The sequence below is a fragment of the Ctenocephalides felis genome, unplaced genomic scaffold, assembly GCF_003426905.1.
Source record: "Ctenocephalides felis isolate EL2017-DRISC unplaced genomic scaffold, ASM342690v1 CF-g0.4_SCAFFOLD_01170, whole genome shotgun sequence".
NCBI classification, from domain to species: domain Eukaryota; kingdom Metazoa; phylum Arthropoda; class Insecta; order Siphonaptera; family Pulicidae; genus Ctenocephalides; species Ctenocephalides felis.
The window spans coordinates 35,106,768-35,124,731 of NW_020537324.1; the positions used below are offsets into that span (position 1 = coordinate 35,106,768).

General features: G+C 27.2%; 2 protein-coding genes across 2 annotated transcripts; both read right to left on the reverse strand.

Annotated features, from left to right (window-relative positions):
- Positions 1 to 257: 257 nt before the first annotated feature.
- On the reverse strand, positions 258 to 1,509 carry LOC113368020. The gene is made up of 2 exons (XM_026609585.1): positions 1,413 to 1,509; positions 258 to 787 (listed from the first exon to the last, which is right to left on the reverse strand). The coding sequence occupies exons 1-2, from the start codon at positions 1,450 to 1,452 to the stop codon at positions 297 to 299; spliced, it is 531 nt and encodes a 176-aa protein (XP_026465370.1). The 5' UTR covers positions 1,453 to 1,509; the 3' UTR covers positions 258 to 296.
- A 173-nt stretch (positions 1,510 to 1,682) lies between these two features.
- Positions 1,683 to 17,491, reverse strand: LOC113367137. Its single transcript, XM_026608767.1, has 14 exons — positions 17,248 to 17,491; positions 16,153 to 16,420; positions 15,693 to 15,911; positions 15,507 to 15,619; positions 12,243 to 12,737; positions 11,960 to 12,176; positions 8,857 to 9,002; positions 7,461 to 7,588; positions 7,288 to 7,387; positions 6,953 to 7,163; positions 6,674 to 6,877; positions 6,444 to 6,613; positions 6,120 to 6,359; positions 1,683 to 1,906 (listed from the first exon to the last, which is right to left on the reverse strand). Exons 1-14 carry the CDS (start codon positions 17,489 to 17,491, stop codon positions 1,683 to 1,685), a joined length of 2,979 nt encoding a protein of 992 aa, XP_026464552.1.
- Positions 17,492 to 17,964: the final 473 nt, after the last annotated feature.

A 17,964-nucleotide genomic window follows, 5' to 3' on the forward strand; every position in this document is an offset into this window, starting at 1 on the left:
GCAACTGAAATTCCCAATTCATGCCAGATACTTACAATTCGGTATTTATCAAGGCGTAATGGGTAAAAGCATTTTCCAAGACTATAATAAAATACATACCGTACATACAGACATTTTGTCCAAAATAAAAAATAATTTGAAGTAAATAATATGGCTCATTTAAAAATTTTAAATTTATTCATATTAAAATTAATTAATAGTAAGATTAAAAAATATTTTTATAAAATATTATTGTCGACAACAATAATGGTTGTACTTGTATGCTTGAAACGACAATCAAACTATTGTGCAGCTTATTATTCTTCAATATAATTATCCGCACGATCACTCGAATTCTTAGTGGCAATAATGGATGAAGAAAACTCGCACATAATTTTAAATTTTTCCAAATCTGTAGGTCTAATACCTTTAGTTACATTATGAGACAAATCAACAGGATCCTGAAGACACATTGATGCATCAGTTTTTAGGGGTCCAAAATATAACTGATCAAGTAACTCCATATCGTTTGAATTCAAATCGTTTGAATCCATATCGTTTGAATCGAAATCATTTAATGTAGCCCTTGAAATTCGTTGGCAATGATCTATATATGGTTTAAATTGCTCAGGAAGTGACATATAATCTTCAAACTCTTCTTTATTAACTATCTGGCCCAATAATGGACAAATCACATTCTGTGAGTAATTGAATTCTCCATAATATTTGAAAAAACCACGCAATAAATTCGATAATTTTTCAGTGCTTTTCGGAAAAGCCACATAGTCTACAACTTGGCACTCCCAACCTGAGATAATAAAATTAAACCTGAGATAAATAATTAGTTTTGAATAATGTCCTCAAATGTGGACACTTATGAAATATTTACTAAAATGAGATTCCTTTATGATAATGTTATGACACTAAATTGGAAACAAATTTAACCCTTTCATTCATTTCATTTATACCGGTCGAGTTCTTTATTATTACCCTATATTGTACAAATAACTTGTAAAAGAAATGGCAATTTTGGGCTGATTCGTACGCTGACAGTTCCGGATTTAAAAAAAACAAAATGTAAAATTAAAAATATCTCGCATTCTGTGATATCCCCAAATTGCACTGCACTTATGCATTGCAATTGTTTAAATTTTCTGGCAGTGCAGTTGTTTGGACGAATTATCCATAAGTAACGTTTGAAAGGTGATATATGTTTTTTGTGCTTCCCAAAATACTGTCCATTTATGAGGTGACCACATTTATGGATTGAAAAAACCTACGGGTTACATCTTCGATCAAAGAAGATTGAATCCAATAATTCATAAATTAATATCCTAAAGCTAATCACTGTGCCCTGCCTTTCCCAATTATAACGCACAAGCAACTCATATATCTGTAGCTAAATTTGCAGTACAATTTGAATATACACTTACCGCAAATAATTTTTTTTTCATGACTACTTCCTGTAGTCATATGCCATACAGGTACAATGAGCTTTTGTAGCTGAAGATAAAATATAACAAGATATGCTATAGCATACCCATTCATTGAAACTTTAATTAGTTTTAACCAATGTTTCAAGATTAATATCATGCGCTTTGCTATAGGTTGATCATCCAATATTCGCCTGAAAAAAAAAAATTTTTACAAAAAACAATATGTTGAAAGCAAATTGGAACAATAGTCCATAACAAAAATATTACTCACTTTAATATGACAGTATTTTCAACACCTAAGCCATTTCTAAAAGATATATCACAGTCCATTTTATATACAGTATTAAATGCTTTAATAATTGGTGTTCTAGCTTTTGTAACAGGGAACACAAAGTCCCACTCGTCACATTTTTTTAACACCTCACAACATACATCAATTAACGAATTCTGAAATTGACTGTTTTGGTTTTGTAATCCATTATACATGGAACCTGTAATAATACAAAAATAATAGCTAATTAACTATATGCTGTTATATGCTACAACCATGCTACAACTACTAATGTTAATTGTAAACATATTTGTCATTATAGTAGAACACCTTTCAAGTTATATCATTTATAAAACATTTAATTGTGATTGTTTACAATAAATTTGACACATATATACAAATTAATATTCAAGAGATTCTTTACTCATAGCTATTTTCCGAACTTTTAATCTTAAACTTCAATTGAATAGTTTTTTTTTCATAGATTTAGAAATTTATTTAAAATTCATAACATATGAAAACATTATTAATCCATTGTATGAGTATGTGCACAGTGGTAAAATATATATTTTTTAACATCACAGATGGTAAAACACATAAATAAACATAACTTAACAAGTTATCGAAATTATGTATTTACTATTCGGAGTCTAAGATAGAAATGTCACATTTTTTCTTGAAGCAGTTTTTAACATGTGTTCAAATTTTATGAAAAATTTAAAAAGCGATGGGATCTTGTCATTTTTTAAGAAATTTTGACACGCTATTTAGGAACCACCTGTTTGTTTCGTTCAGGGATGTGTTATCGAATCGTTTGTTTATGAACCTGTCGTTATGCAATTGCAAAAACAACCCCTCAGCGAATCTTCTATTAATTACGTTTTCACTTCAAAATGTAAAATTTTTGGGTTAAAAAAATCTATATTATGATTTGAATTATTTACATGCTCGGTTAACTACCTTTTCAACAAACAAAATCACCGACCATAAAAACCGTTTAGACGTATGTAATTGCAATAGAACCCTCAGTTCCATTTTTACACAAATTAAATCTATGTTTAATTCTGACCGTCTCAGGAACTTAGTATATCAGATTAATAGTTCTACTTGTGAGCTCTTTTATATCGGAGGAACTAGCCAAAACCTGAGTCAGCGCCTTTATCAACATAAAAATAACTCAAAAAATCCCAAACAATTCATAACCATGTTAACCGAGCATATAAATAATTTAAATTATAATATAGATTTTTTCAACCCAAAAATTTTAAATTTTGAAGAGAACGTAACTAAAAGAAATTCCCTGAGGGGTTGTTTTTGCGATTGCATAACAATAGGGTCATAAACAAACGATTCGACAACACGGCCTTGAACGAAATAAACACGTGGTTCCTATATAGCGTGTCAAAATTTCCTAAAAAATGACAAAATCCCATCGCCTTTTAAATTTCTTGTGAAATTTGAACACATTTTAAAAACTGCTTCAAAAAAAAATGTGACATTTCTATCTTAGATTCCAAATAGTCAATACATAGTTTCTTCAACTTATTAAGAGTTATTTATTATTATTATTATTGTTTTTCTATGATATTTATTTCCATTTCTTACATATAGTCCAGTCATTTGGTCGTTTTGCCGGTACAGTACTCCGGGATTTCTGAAAATTGGTAATCTTATAGATTTCGAGATGCTCTTTACGAAAATCAACTTTGCCACCTCAAATTTGAACGGCAAGTTGCCGCCATATTGAAAAAATGGCGTCAAAAAACAGCTTTTTTAAAATATCTCTTTTCTGGCTGATTCTGCGATAAAAGTATCTATATACGAATTAAACTAGATAAAATTTCCTACAATTCCTTAGAAAACCGTTTTTTTGTAAAATTGATAGTTTGAGAGTACGGCCGCCTCAAAGTCTTTGCTGCTCTCGCCGTAGTATCAAATCTCTCCATATATGACAGCACTTCGAACTTGACCACATTCTCTCTAATAATTAATATTTTCAATGTTAAATTAAGCGAATGAGATCTAGAAATAAAATAATTCAAATATTTATCGTTTTTTTTGCTAATTTTTTAACACTTCAATGGCAAAGTAACTATAAGTATACTTATAGCTTGAGTAGCACCTTATAGCTTCAAGTAGCTTGAAGCGTTAAAAAATCAGCAAAAAAACAGAAAAATATTTGAATTATTTTATTTCTAGATCTCATTCGCTTAATTTAACATTGAAAATATTAATTATTAGAGAGAATGTGGTCAAGTTCGAAGTGCTGTCATATATGGAGAGATTTGATACTGCGGCGAGAGCAGCAAAGACTTTGAGGCGGCCGTGCTCTCAAACTATCAATTTTACAAAAAAACGTTTTTTTAAGGAATTGTAGGAAATTTTATTTAGTTTAATTCGTACATAGATAATTTTTACGCAGAGTCAGCCAGAAAGGAGATATTTTGAAAAAGCTGTTTTTTGACGCCATTTTTTCAATATTGCGGCAACTTGCCGTTCAAATTTGAGGTGGCAAAGTTGATTTTCGCAAAGAGCACCTCAAAATCTATAATATTACCAATTTTCAGAATTCCCGGAGTACTGTACCGGCAACAGCCTTTTTTTGCACCAAATGACTGGACTAATATTATTTAGTTCTAATTTTTATAGTTATATTGATTGCCACTGAATTAAGTATAGAAGGATGGATTTTAAGTAAATTTCTGAAAACTCTCATACTATTTTTATTGATGTAACGCCCGACTTTCAAACTCAAATTAAATATAAATATATATATATATATATATATATATATATATATATATATATATATATATTGAATGGTAGAGTCTTGGATTTGTGTATATTTTGTAGAGTTTCGAACAAGAATCCAAAAATAATACAAAATAAAAAAACAAGAAAAGTTTTTAATAAACAATTTCTTTATTTAATTATTTGTTTACTGTCAACGTTTCGGAACTAGGTACGTTCCATCTTCAGGACATCTGTCAAGAAACATGATCTTGATAAGATTTAAGCAAACAATATGTTTAAGAATAGAAAATAGATTTTTCTTAAATAATAAATTAATTGTAACAAATAATAATGTACAGAAATATGATAATATGATCAAAATGAAAATGATAAAAATAAATGAGTGGATTATCAGAACAGGATATTAAAAATGATAGAAATTTTTTGAAAGTTATGGAAAAATTTTTTAAGAAAGGATTAATGATAAAATTGAATTAATTACCTGTATGTTTGAATATACGTTAGCACTTTTTCACTAAACAAGAATTTTTGACAAAAAATGAATTTGTGAGTTATTTTTCCGCCGAATAGTTAACTTTTGTAAATCAAAATTACTAAAAGTGTTGTCTTTTTTTAAAATTGTTATTTGAAAAGAAATAATATTGTATTCGAAGTTATACTATTGGCTTTTGGAAGTGAACTAAACTGTATTTGCTGGATTCATATGTAACACGTGTAAACACTTGAAACGAGAACTGTGAGATTGTATGTGTGTGTTTTTTTCATGTTAGGGTGTAAATACGTTTAAGTTCAATAATTTAAGTATTTACACCCTAACATGAAAAAAACACACACATACAATCTCACAGTTCTCGTTTCAAGTGTTTACACGTGTTACATATGAATCCAGCAAATACAGTTTAGTTCACTTCCAAAAGCCAATAGTATAACTTCGAATACAATATTATTTGTTTTCAAATAACAATTTTAAAAAAAGCAACACTTTTAGTAATTTTGATTTACAAAAGTTAACTATTCGGCGGAAAAATAACTCACAAATTCATTTTTTGTCAAAAATTCTTGTTTAGTGAAAAAGTGCTAACGTATATTCAAACATACAGGTAATTAATTCAATTTTATCATTAATCCTTTCTTAAAAAATTTTTCCATAACTTTCAAAAAATTTCTATCATTTTTAATATCCTGTTCTGATAATCCACTCATTTATTTTTATCATTTTCATTTTGATCATATTATCATATTTCTGTACATTATTATTTGTTACAATTAATTTATTATTTAAGAAAAATCTATTTTCTATTCTTAAACATATTGTTTGCTTAAATCTTATCAAGATCATGTTTCTTGACAGATGTCCTGAAGATGGAACGTACCTAGTTCCGAAACGTTGACAGTAAACAAATAATTAAATAAAGAAATTGTTTATTAAAAACTTTTCTTGTTTTTTTATTTTGTATTATTTTTGGATTCTTGTTCGAAACTCTACAAAATATATATATATATATATATATATATATATATATATATATATATATATTACAAATGTATTCTGAGTGGATAATAGATATTAATTTGGAAATATGAACAAAAAGAGTGTTGTTTGTTCATATTTCCAAATTAATATATATATATATATATATATATATGTATGCATACATATAGCAATACAAAAATGTTACCACTGTCAAAAAAAATGTCAAGATCGCTACTTTCACATCCTAAACCAGTCATTCTAGAGCCAAAAGGGTAGGCTTTGCAGCTTGTGAACACTGATAAATTTTTCTCCAGCATAGTGCAGGTAGCTAATATCAATTCATTCGATTGTGCTGCAGTTTTTGCCAATTTGATTAAATTAACAGAGTAGTCATTCAATACTTGTTCATCCTCGATTAAAGTCAAAATTTTTTTTCTAATTTTTGCTGTTAATTGAATAACATAATTTTGTTTCTAATATAAAATTTGGTTTAGATAATACTTATATTTCCAAGTTTTAATGAATTTACCATTGGAACTAATTTTTCCTTTTGTAATAACCTTTGAGAATTCAAATTCAAAATGTGTGTGTTCAAAGTTGGTACCTGCTGGATAGTATGATATAACGCGGCACTCACTGCATTCATGTTTCATTGTAGGAGGATTATCTTTATTAAAGTCATCATTATAATCTGGAATACTAAATTCAAAATTAAATTAAAGTATATTATATACCATAATTAAGATCACTGTATCTTACTTAGAAATATGATTTGATGAGATTTTATGCAAATTGAAGTCCTGTATAAATAGTCTACATACGCTGCAATAGTGACGAATTTCTAGAAATTCGCTAAGGTTTCTTCTATGGCTCATTCCATTAATATGACCAAGAACACCTCGTTTGTTGAGAGTTAATTTATGACGACACAATAAACATTTTAAAAATCCTTTGTCAATTATTCTGAAAAACAATTTAGATTTAAAATTTTATTTGATAACTTATAGCATACATAAAAAAAAATAGTTTGATACAAACCCGAAAATTTGCTTATTTAAACTTAGGTTCTTATCACTGAGATCAAAATCGTCCCAAAACTTTAAAAATATTTCTTCTAATTTATGTGTTTCTTCTTTACTATTTGTCACATTTACATTTTCAGTGTCATTGCCATTATTTGCTTCAACTCCATTATTCTCAATAATTTTTAAATTATCTAATTGGCCATGCTCATATTCTTCTACAAAATCTGAATTATCAGAAGCAATTAATTCTACCATAAAAAATTGCATAATTAGCTTTTGTCATAAATTATATTTATATTATTTTCAACATCGACTGAAAGTGTAAATAGTCAAAACTACTGCAATTACCATTCATCAACGGAACAGCAATCTTTTCATTTGAAAATGCTGGAACACAGCCTATATCCATTCCATCATTTACATAGTATTTAGTAATAGTATCTAATACCTTAAAAAATTATATATATTAGATACATGAATATAAGTAGTGATAAAATCTTAATTTGATTAACAGCACTTACTCCATTGTCATAAAAATTATCTTCACGGACTCCTAAACAGCCACCATTCATATGTGATGCATTTCCGTGTAATTCATTCATAGCAGTAAACATTATTTCTTTTCCATCAATTTTTGTATCTGTATTTACTATAAAAATACAATATGACACAATGAGACGCACAATAGTTGAACTTTTAAAGTTATGTTCAATAAATTTTTCATGCTGACCGTTTGTGTTTAGAACCTACAGTTCCAATATATTCATTCTTGTAAACTATTATTAGTATATTTTATAAGAATACTTAATGATTTAAATAACAAAAAATAACTTACCCTACGGGAAGTTAATACAATGTATTAGTATTTATGTGAAACAAGAATAATTATGATTGTATTTTACAGAACTTTGCATATCATTAATTAGAGGTCTTAATTTTATGTAATATAAAATAAAAACATATGAGCACAAAATATAAAATCATCATAAAAAAACTAATTATTAACATTAATAAGTGGCATATTTAAATAAAAATAATCGCTAATTATTTTCATAGTCTTAAATACAAAAAAATATTTGGTAATATTTTAATGCGATATTTTCATTGTAAATACTATTAATATGGCCAATGAAAATTCATATTGTATAAAGGAACACTAAATAAAAATAGAACCGAGTTATTCTCGCCTTTTTATATCTCGGAATGTTTTCAATTAAAAAAACTTTCGTATATCAAACTCAAAAACTAGAAGGCCCATAATGATTAAAATTTTTACCATAAAAACCAATTTAAAAAAAATTAAAACTTCTAGAAATAATTAACTGAAATATAAAATGGCAGTTTTAAAAATATAATGGTTGAATAATAGTAATAAATAAAATTGTGCAAAATTCAGTATTACAAGGTTACTCTAATTTGCTGGCTATAAAAATATTAGATGAAAAAAATGATTAAACATCTTCAAGTTATATTCTGTACAAATAATACAAACCATAATAATAATTTGGAATTTAGACAAGTTAATAATTTATTTAAATTTTGGAAAATTGTAAAACTTTTTTCCAAAATTTAATTTTTTTCTTATCAATTATAAAAATCGTTTATTATTATAGCGACGTCATAAATAAGAAGTTAAATTTAAAGTTGTTAATATGAATTTACTGAATCGTATAAAATTTTCAACAGAAAAAAATCATCAGTTTGTTTATTAAATATAAATTTTAAATGTAAAAAATATGAAAAAAAAAATTGTATAGGGTTGGTGAAGCCAATCAGTGATGTCATATATATAAGGTCTAGAAATGTGAAAAATAATTTTAAAAAATCTTTATGAATATATTAGAGAAATAATAATTGCAACTCTAAAGTAAATAATATGATATTAAAAATATTTCTTTCGATGTGGAAAAACCTTACCTGATGTATCATTAAACTTGAAAGTGATGGGTGTATGTTTAGGTAATGCTCCCTCATCATTAGAAAAAATTATTAAACCACATTCTTGACAAACTAAGTCTTTAAAAAATAGGCCCTTATTTTTACATCCAAAGTATGAAATTAACCTATAAAACGAAATCAATTAAATACATATTTTAATTACTATTATTATTTGAGATACTAATATTATTTATTTGACAGGAATCTTACATAAATTGAACAACTAAAATACGGTGCAGTAATCCTTGCAAAACATTTATTTCATCAAATCTATATTCATCTAAATTCTCTTATCTCAATCTCTATGCTACAACAGACTCCGCCTTGTCACTCTCTAGCTCTGCCCCTTCCGCCTGAACTCGCTCACACACGTCTGTTGTAGCCAACCGCACAAAATGACACGCGCGACATTCAAACATACTCATTCAAATAATATCTTTCGCTAACATACTATACATATACTTATATATATATATATATATATATATATATATATATACACCTAAGTCTGTTTTTACACGGAGATTGGTTCCAGAAGAAACCGTGTAAAAAAAAAACGTGTAAAAAAGACATTGATCTTATACAAAAATGGGTGATTTGTCCTACTCTCTAAAACCTATTAAAATTAGCGAAAAACAAGAATTTTCAAGAACAAGAATTCATGTTTATTTTAATAATAATTCCCCTAAATTAGTGCTATTCACATTTGCTTTGAGCAGTAAAAATTGTTTGTACGCGCTAAAAGGGAATTCACTTAAATCTTTAAGCTAGTGTTCGCAAACTATCGATACTATCGATGGTTTCAGACTTTTTTCTTTCATAAATACTTTTTTGTGTATGAACATACATCGCAGAAAATTAAATTTGACAAAAAAATTTAAGTACATAAAATTTCAAATCGTGCTAAATGGAATAAAATCGTGTAAAAAAACTAAAAATATTCAATTTTTAAACCGTGTTATATCAAAACCGTGTACAAAAAGACCGTGTAAAAACAGACTTAGGTGTATATTACTTGAGATACTAAATGACAGTCTTAATATAATATATTTAACTAAAGAATAAATCTTCATAAAAAATACATCAAAACAATGGTATTATTTGGACAAACTATTAGCTTATTCTGCGGCTTTAAAATATTTTATAATAAAGAAGACAATTATTCAATATTATTTTGATCGTTTGATATAGATAAATCACTTGTTTCATTAAGATTTTAAATATTTATTAATTTGTTTTTTATTACTCAAAGTGCAGTAAAACTAGGTAAATAGTTTAACTATCTTGACGTTTTCGTCAAAAAATCCGATTTTCAAATTTTATGTTTTTTTGAAATTTTAAATCACTGAATCGAATCGGACCATTATAATCCATTCAGGATTCAGAACTTTCAATCATAGAAAAACTATTCGGCCGATCGTCGGGCAAAATTAATAAACGCTAGTCTTTAATAAAGGTACATGGAATGGCTTTTAAATTTTTTAAACCGGTTCAGCCGTTTTTGGAACAACGCCGTCGAAGAATACTCAATGTAATAAAATAATAGAGAAATTTTAAATGATTTCAAATAGATTATTACAAATACTGTAACTTTCATTATTTGTATTTTATACAGAAAATATAAGTCGACGACATTTACATATTTAGAAATATGTTACATATTTATAAATACGTAGTGTAATATATTACTTTAAGAATTATATAAAGTGAATTGCAAAATAAAAATATTTGTTTCAAGTATATAAGTGAGATTTAAAATTTTAACTAGAATTAAAATTAAAATTCGACTCAATTTCGATATTTTCAAAACTATTTTTTCGTAATAAAAAAAAATTGGCTTTCTCATCAAAAACTAATAGTTTCTTCAAACTTTCAATACTAGCAAAATGTTTTTTGAATCATTGAATTTGGGTGCTTCGTTCTATCAAAAATTACAATTTTTGGCATTCTTATAGCTCCGTATCTCCGAAAAAAATTGACTTATTTTTGTCAAAAACTAATTAGTACGTCTCCCAATCATTACAAATTGAATGTTTTATGAATAATTCAAATCATATACTCTGTTATCTCGAAAACATAAAATTTTTTGCATATCTTTACGTTTCAAAGATTTCTTAACATTTTAGCATACGTTAGAAAAAAATGATGTATGTGTTTGTGCATGTGGTAGGCCCAGCGGTTTCGGAGAAAAAGTGTGAAACAAATTATATTTGGCGGCCAAAAATGATCATTGAAAATATGCAAATCAAATTAACAAACATTTCAGTGAAATTAGTACTCACATAAGTGAGTACTTAAGTGAGAAAATCCATAAAAATATAAATAAATTTATTTATATTTATATGCATTTTCTATGAAAAAAAATTAGCTTTTCAAAAAGGGTTTAATTTTTTCAAGAATTTCCCAATTCATAAAAATCTATTTTTTTAAATATATGAAATATTATTAAATCTTTTGAGGACAAGGCCATGCACCACTAGTTCAGTACATGTTTACAGACCTAAGTGCATGCTTACATGCTTTACGTCATAAAGCCTTAAATAAATTCATTTATTTAAGGCTTTATGACATAAAGCATGCAAACACACCACTTAGGTCTGCATAATTATGCACTCCATAATTAACTGGTATATATTCTAATTAATTTAATTTTTTTTTATTAAATCAAGTGTAAATTTAAATACCAAAATTAGTAAAATAATAGAAAAATGAATTGTTAGAGTACAAATACATTCCATACCTTTCCTTATGTGCCTTTTGTGATTTATGAGTTAAATATGATTTCTCATTCTGAATCATTAAGTCGCATAAATAACAATAATATCGATGTGATAAATTTACCAGTAATGCATTATTTCTATGAGTAATGCTCTCCAAGTGATTCTTTATGGAAAAAACATTGGCAGAAACATCAATATCATTATTACATAAAGTACATAAATATATACCATCAGTAAAACTAAAAAATATAAGAAAAAATTATATAAAAATATAAAATATATAGTTATATTTACTAGTTATAATATTTATATTTATTTATTTAATTCATACTCACTTAAAAAAAATTCTGTTATATATATACATCGGTTTAACAATTGCCCATGAACTTTCAATGCATTTAATAAAAGCACTAACGCTGTCATCAATAAATATGTTATTGTCTTCTACTGGGTCAATTCTAGAATCTATCCGATTCCAATTATTTGGTACATTACTTTTCATAAAACTGACACAAATGTTTTGTCCTTCAATCTCCTGTTTATTTTTGAATGCATCATGAGAACTAACTTTCATAACACCTGTCGAGATGTTTGCAAATAAACCATTAGAATACATGATTTTATTTCTATCAGACACCAAGTTACCTATGTGATCTTTCTCTAATGAAACTTCTTTGTTCAAAAGTGTCAATTTTCCCGAACTACTCTTGATTACAGATTCGCATTGTGATATGTGATCCATAGTTTTTAAATGTGTGAATATTTTTTTTTGTCTAACATCAATTTCCTTATTACATGGTTTGCAATAAATTGTCCTTTTAGAATAAGGAAATATGAAATCTCTATTTGAAAGCAATATGTTGTCATTGTCATCCTTCATGTAATTATCAAGTCGATTTAAAAATGGCCTAATTAAGTCTATTTTATCATCATTTTTCAATCCTTTTTCATGTTTAGATCCTTTTATATGCGTCAAAATATTTAATTCTCCCTTGCATATATTAACGTTACACAACAAACAATTATCAAACAAATTTGCTCTATATATAGCATATCTATTAATAAAATTCACATTACGTACAGTGATCCAATCACTGGACCAATCATTTGGACCATTTAAATCATTGTTAATCTGCAATACTGCAAACAATAATTCTTATTAATCATATAAAATAACAAAAACTAACAATTATCTGTAAAATATTTTCAGTGAAGATAAATTTTAAATTCATTCGTTTTTGTTCTCAGTAAAATTATACTATTTATGCTGTTTTCGTTTTTTATATGAAATACTTCAGTATAAGTAGAATTTGGTATACAGCAAATGGCAATTTAATTTATTATTTTTTATAATATTTTGTACATATCTTACTCACAAAGCAGTTATTAACACAGTAAAAATCAATATGACTGCTATTATTCATAGATGCTGACCAGCCCGATATCATGCATATCATCCCTTGTTAGTTAAAGAACTATTTTCAATAATAGCTCATTTGAGCACTGCACGAGAAATCTTTCACACTCAGGGCCGTGCCTGGCCAGCGTGTGGCCAGCACGCAGGCAGGCGGCCGAGGGGCGGCCAAATAAGAAAAAGAGCAAATTCAAAGGCGGCCATAACGAAAGCGGCCGTAATAAAAAGCGGTCGCATTAAAAGTCCACTGAAACAAAAGGCGGCCAAATTAAAAGACCGCTGGATTAAGAGGCGGCAAAACTTAAAATCAGCACGATTCTCAAATATAGGGTCCGCCAAATATTTTTTTTTACAAACTACTGAATATTTTCTAAAATTTATTTTTTTATTTTTTATCCTTTCAGTTAATAATGAAATTAATTCATTTAATAATGATTATAATAATTTCATTCAAAAATGAAAAAAAAAGTCTCGGCTGAGCGTTGAAAAAAAAATGAAAATGAAAAATGTTAGATGGCATACCCTATAGTAATTTTGTAATGGTATTTGAATTTTCAAAATCAATTTACGAATTCATAACGTGTGCCAAAAATCTGATAGTTTTTTGATAATACTAAAGAAACGGCTCGGCAGAACTAACCAGCACGAGTGCTTATCGAATTTCATCAATTTTTCATATAGGATTGCGTATTTTAAAGGACACGTCGACTAAAGATGAATTTTTGACTCACGTAAAAAAACGCTGCTTATTTTTTCAAACTTTGATAGTATTTTTAAAATAAAACAACTTTGTAGGGTCGAAATATTTAGGTATACTTGAGACCATGATCTCTATCGCCAATGAAGTTAAATAAATATTAAATATCACGGTAAAAAATATTTAACAATTAAATACGAAGAAACGACCCGATCGATCTCCAAAACTAATCAGGACGATTTCCAAATGATATCTTTCGAATAGTTTCTGGGTTTTTAAAATCGACGCAGGATTTTTGGTTAAAACGTGTACAATTTTTTTAGACTTTTTTGTTGATTATAAACGGCATGGCCGATTGTTGCACATAACTGGCAGACGCTAGTTCTTATCTAGTTACAGAAATCGATTTAACCGTTTTTGAGAAAACGTTTGCAAAAAGTCAAAAATTAGCTCATATGCACACTTTTTATTAAATTTTGTCTCAAACGATCCAGAATGAATTGAAATGTCGAGAAAACATAAAATTTATAAGCCAATTTTTTTTGTGAGAACACATTTGATATTTTGCTGTGCCACATACCCAGGCACGGTCCTGTTCACACTATACACGAAAATTTAATTTTATATTTATCATAAATTGATGCCCATAAAAAGTATATGACTTTCATGCTAAACAATGTAGTGTTTTTGAACTTCATGTAGATTAATTTTTCAATAATGTTAAAAAGCATTTGACAGAAAAAGAGAGAAATATGAATGTGTGTTATATGTTTAGAGATAATTCTATTTGAAGGTTTGTAAATTTGATTATAAATGTATCGAAGATGTCTCAATATCAGCTCAAGTCATTACACGAAACAGTAATATAACCGCAAACATTGATTTCAAAGTTTATATTTCACACATTTGAAAAACGAAGTCATAATTTTGAGAGAATGATTAATTGCATATGATTAAAAAATGTTTCAAATTTATATATGTTTCAATAACATTTTCAGAATTTATAATATATATATGTATATAAAGGATCTTCGAAATAAAAAAAAAATTGTCAGAAAAATTGAATTGCATCGTTTTAATTAAAATTTTTATAATAAAAATATAATAGAAATCTCTCAGGAAAAACAAAGATTCCCACAAAATAAAAAAATATGCATAAAATTTAAAAAAATACTTATTCATCATATCTGTCTTTTTTTTCAAAATTTTTGCAAAAGTTTAAACTAAATATATATATTGAAACAAAAAAGGGTGATTTTCATACATTTTTGCCTGATGAATTGCAAAGTTAGAATTATTTATTTGAATTACATAAGTGAGCCGTAGAACTTGAACTACAATTAAAATTAAAATCTAAATTATTTTTGATATTAAATTTTTTTTTAAGAGAATTTTTTTTTCTTTTCTTAAAAACAATCGTTTCGTCAACAGAAGCGGAAAGTTTTGTGAATCATTCAAATCCGATGATTCCTTCTCTCAAAAAGTGCAATTTTTGCATATTTAGCTCCGTATCTCCAAACCTGGACTGCCTTTGCCTTTTAAAAAAATGTTAACGATAAATCAAATTTTGTCTCCCATACAAACCACACACATATTCCTTCAGAAAGTTAAAAAATGCATTGTTTCTAGTATTGATACAATACAAAAGCTTAAACAGTTAATTGAATAAAATAATTTATCAACTATTATTCACTACATCACTTAATATTGCAAAACATTACACTGCATCTAGTGATTAGTCAATATGATACTAAGTCTTTAGTGAGAAGTTGAGGAAAGATAATTCAATATACTTTACCAGATTCCACCTCTTGCTCCAGTTCCGATTTAAAATGTTTATGTTCATAAATATTATCTGTGGCTCCATAAAATTGTATATGGCATTTGAAACACTCTTTTTGAATGTATTGCCTATAATAAAAATTAGTATTGAAAAGATAAAATACAATATGTATGAAACTAATAATTGTTAAATGCTACTCACGGATGCTTATGAGTTGTTTGTTGTATATGAACTGCAAATAGTTCAGCATCAAAAGAAACAGTTTTACAGATGAAGCAAAAATATGCTTTCTTTGCCTTAATTGAAGATAACCTATATTTCTGTCTTTTTATATGGTTTTTGGATACAATATGATTTGGTATATCTTTGGAATTGAGAAATATGTAGCACAGCATACAATAATGATGCTTGTCATATAATCTGTAATTATTTTTTAAATCCAACTATCTTTAATACACATTTTAAACTCAAATGAGCAAAATAAAATGATTTTAATTTAAATTTGTCAATATGAGCAGAACAAATTTGTGAAAACATTATATTGCTTATATATCTTATAGATTAACATTAAATTGCTCATTTGTATCATTGTTTACATATGTCTAGCAATAAATAAAACAACATGCAAAAGAATGTTCTATGCATATCTGTTTCAACTTACTGAATAACTTCTGTGCATAATATTTCTTTTTTAGGAAGCAATTTCACATCAACCTTGGGTTTTTGAACTGATGCTTTATCACATAATTTAATACATCCAGAGTTGAATGATGACTGAATCAGCTTTTTTATATTTTCATTGCAAGCATGTTTTTCGTGCTCTGGAGCTAACTCTATTAAATCTTGTATAGAGTACCTATACTCTAATAGCTTACCAGCAGAAGAAGATAATTCAGATTTTTGTGTGTCATTATTCTTGTTATTGTTAGCTTGAATTTTATTAACAATTCATTATAAGAAATTGAAGACATATGATCATGCAATAAAAAATAATCACTAAATATTTATTGTACAAATAATAGAAAATTGCAAATCTCCTTCAAGATGTTACCAAATTATATGCCATATATTGCCAATAATCTGAATATCCTTTTAGTGTGTCTTTAATGTTTAAGTGTTTTCTCATCTGAGATTAATGTGGAATAACAATATTTTCCAATATGAAGAAGATCGAAACCAATGACTACTGTTTCTCAACAAATTGTATTGGTTATCACAATTGAAAATTAATGGAAATTCATCAAATTTCTGTAGATAAGTTGCTAATTATAAAATAGTTTTAAAAAATATATAAATCGTATTCGACTAGTATTGTAAGTATTGCCTTATAAAATAAAACTGTATTTTCTTGATTAATGTTTTTCAAAAACAAGAGTCATATCATAATTAAGGAAACTGAGTCATACAATCTAGTTAAAATTATTTGAAAATTTTGATTCAATATATAATAGCAATCTAGAAGATACAAGGTTAAGAAATACATTAAACGATTTGGGTTAAAAAAAAAAACCTTGCCTCTACGAAATGAAGCTGATAGATTATATTCATGTTATGATGTTATTTATGAGTTTTATCATATATTAATTCAAGCATAACATGTAATTTTCCTAATCTATGAAAACATATGTGTTCACTTGATTTGAATGACTTAGGTTATATTAAAAATTCTTTCAATTTTCTCAACAAAGATCTGGCATAAAACAATTCTAATAAACTAAGTTAATTCAATAATATAAATAGTGTAAATTGTACATACCAGTCGCAAATGTTTCTAGTGGTATTTTATTTGCATTATCCAAACAATTTAAATAATTTGATTCGCCAGCTAAATTTCTAGACCAAATTTTTTCAAAGTATAATATTCTTTTACAGAATATTTGAAGACTACATTGCAATTCATCATTAAGAATTGTCTTATCGGTTGCATATTTTTCTATGAACAAAGCAATAGTATTTTCCAAATTTCGAATATCTTGAATGAATTTTGTGGTTATATTCATAATTTCGAAAATATACAGAAGTTAACAAGTGACTAAATTGGTCATAAATAGTTTTTGTTTGCTCTATATTAAATCATATTAGATCAAAATAAAATCTGCATAATCAAAAATTTATAAAACAAAAACGACATATAAAATATACTTTGTTGATATATACTCGTTGCAAAAAATACAATTTCTGTTTCGATGGTCACATGACTTTCAAAGTGTCAAACTCAACGCGTTAAGGTGCGTCCTCACGTAAAGGTGCATCCACACCTAGCGAACGAGCACGAACGAACATGGATTTTGATTTTGATATGCGCGTGGGTCGCTTTTGTTAGAAATTATTAATCTGCGCATATTATACATCACGTTAGACCGACTGCTTCTGCTCGCTTACAGTTTGAACAGTGATTTCCGAAGTAGGCCATATGGTGTCCAGCCAGGGTCCATGACCACTTTCAAAGGGTCCACAAAAAATAAATTAGAAG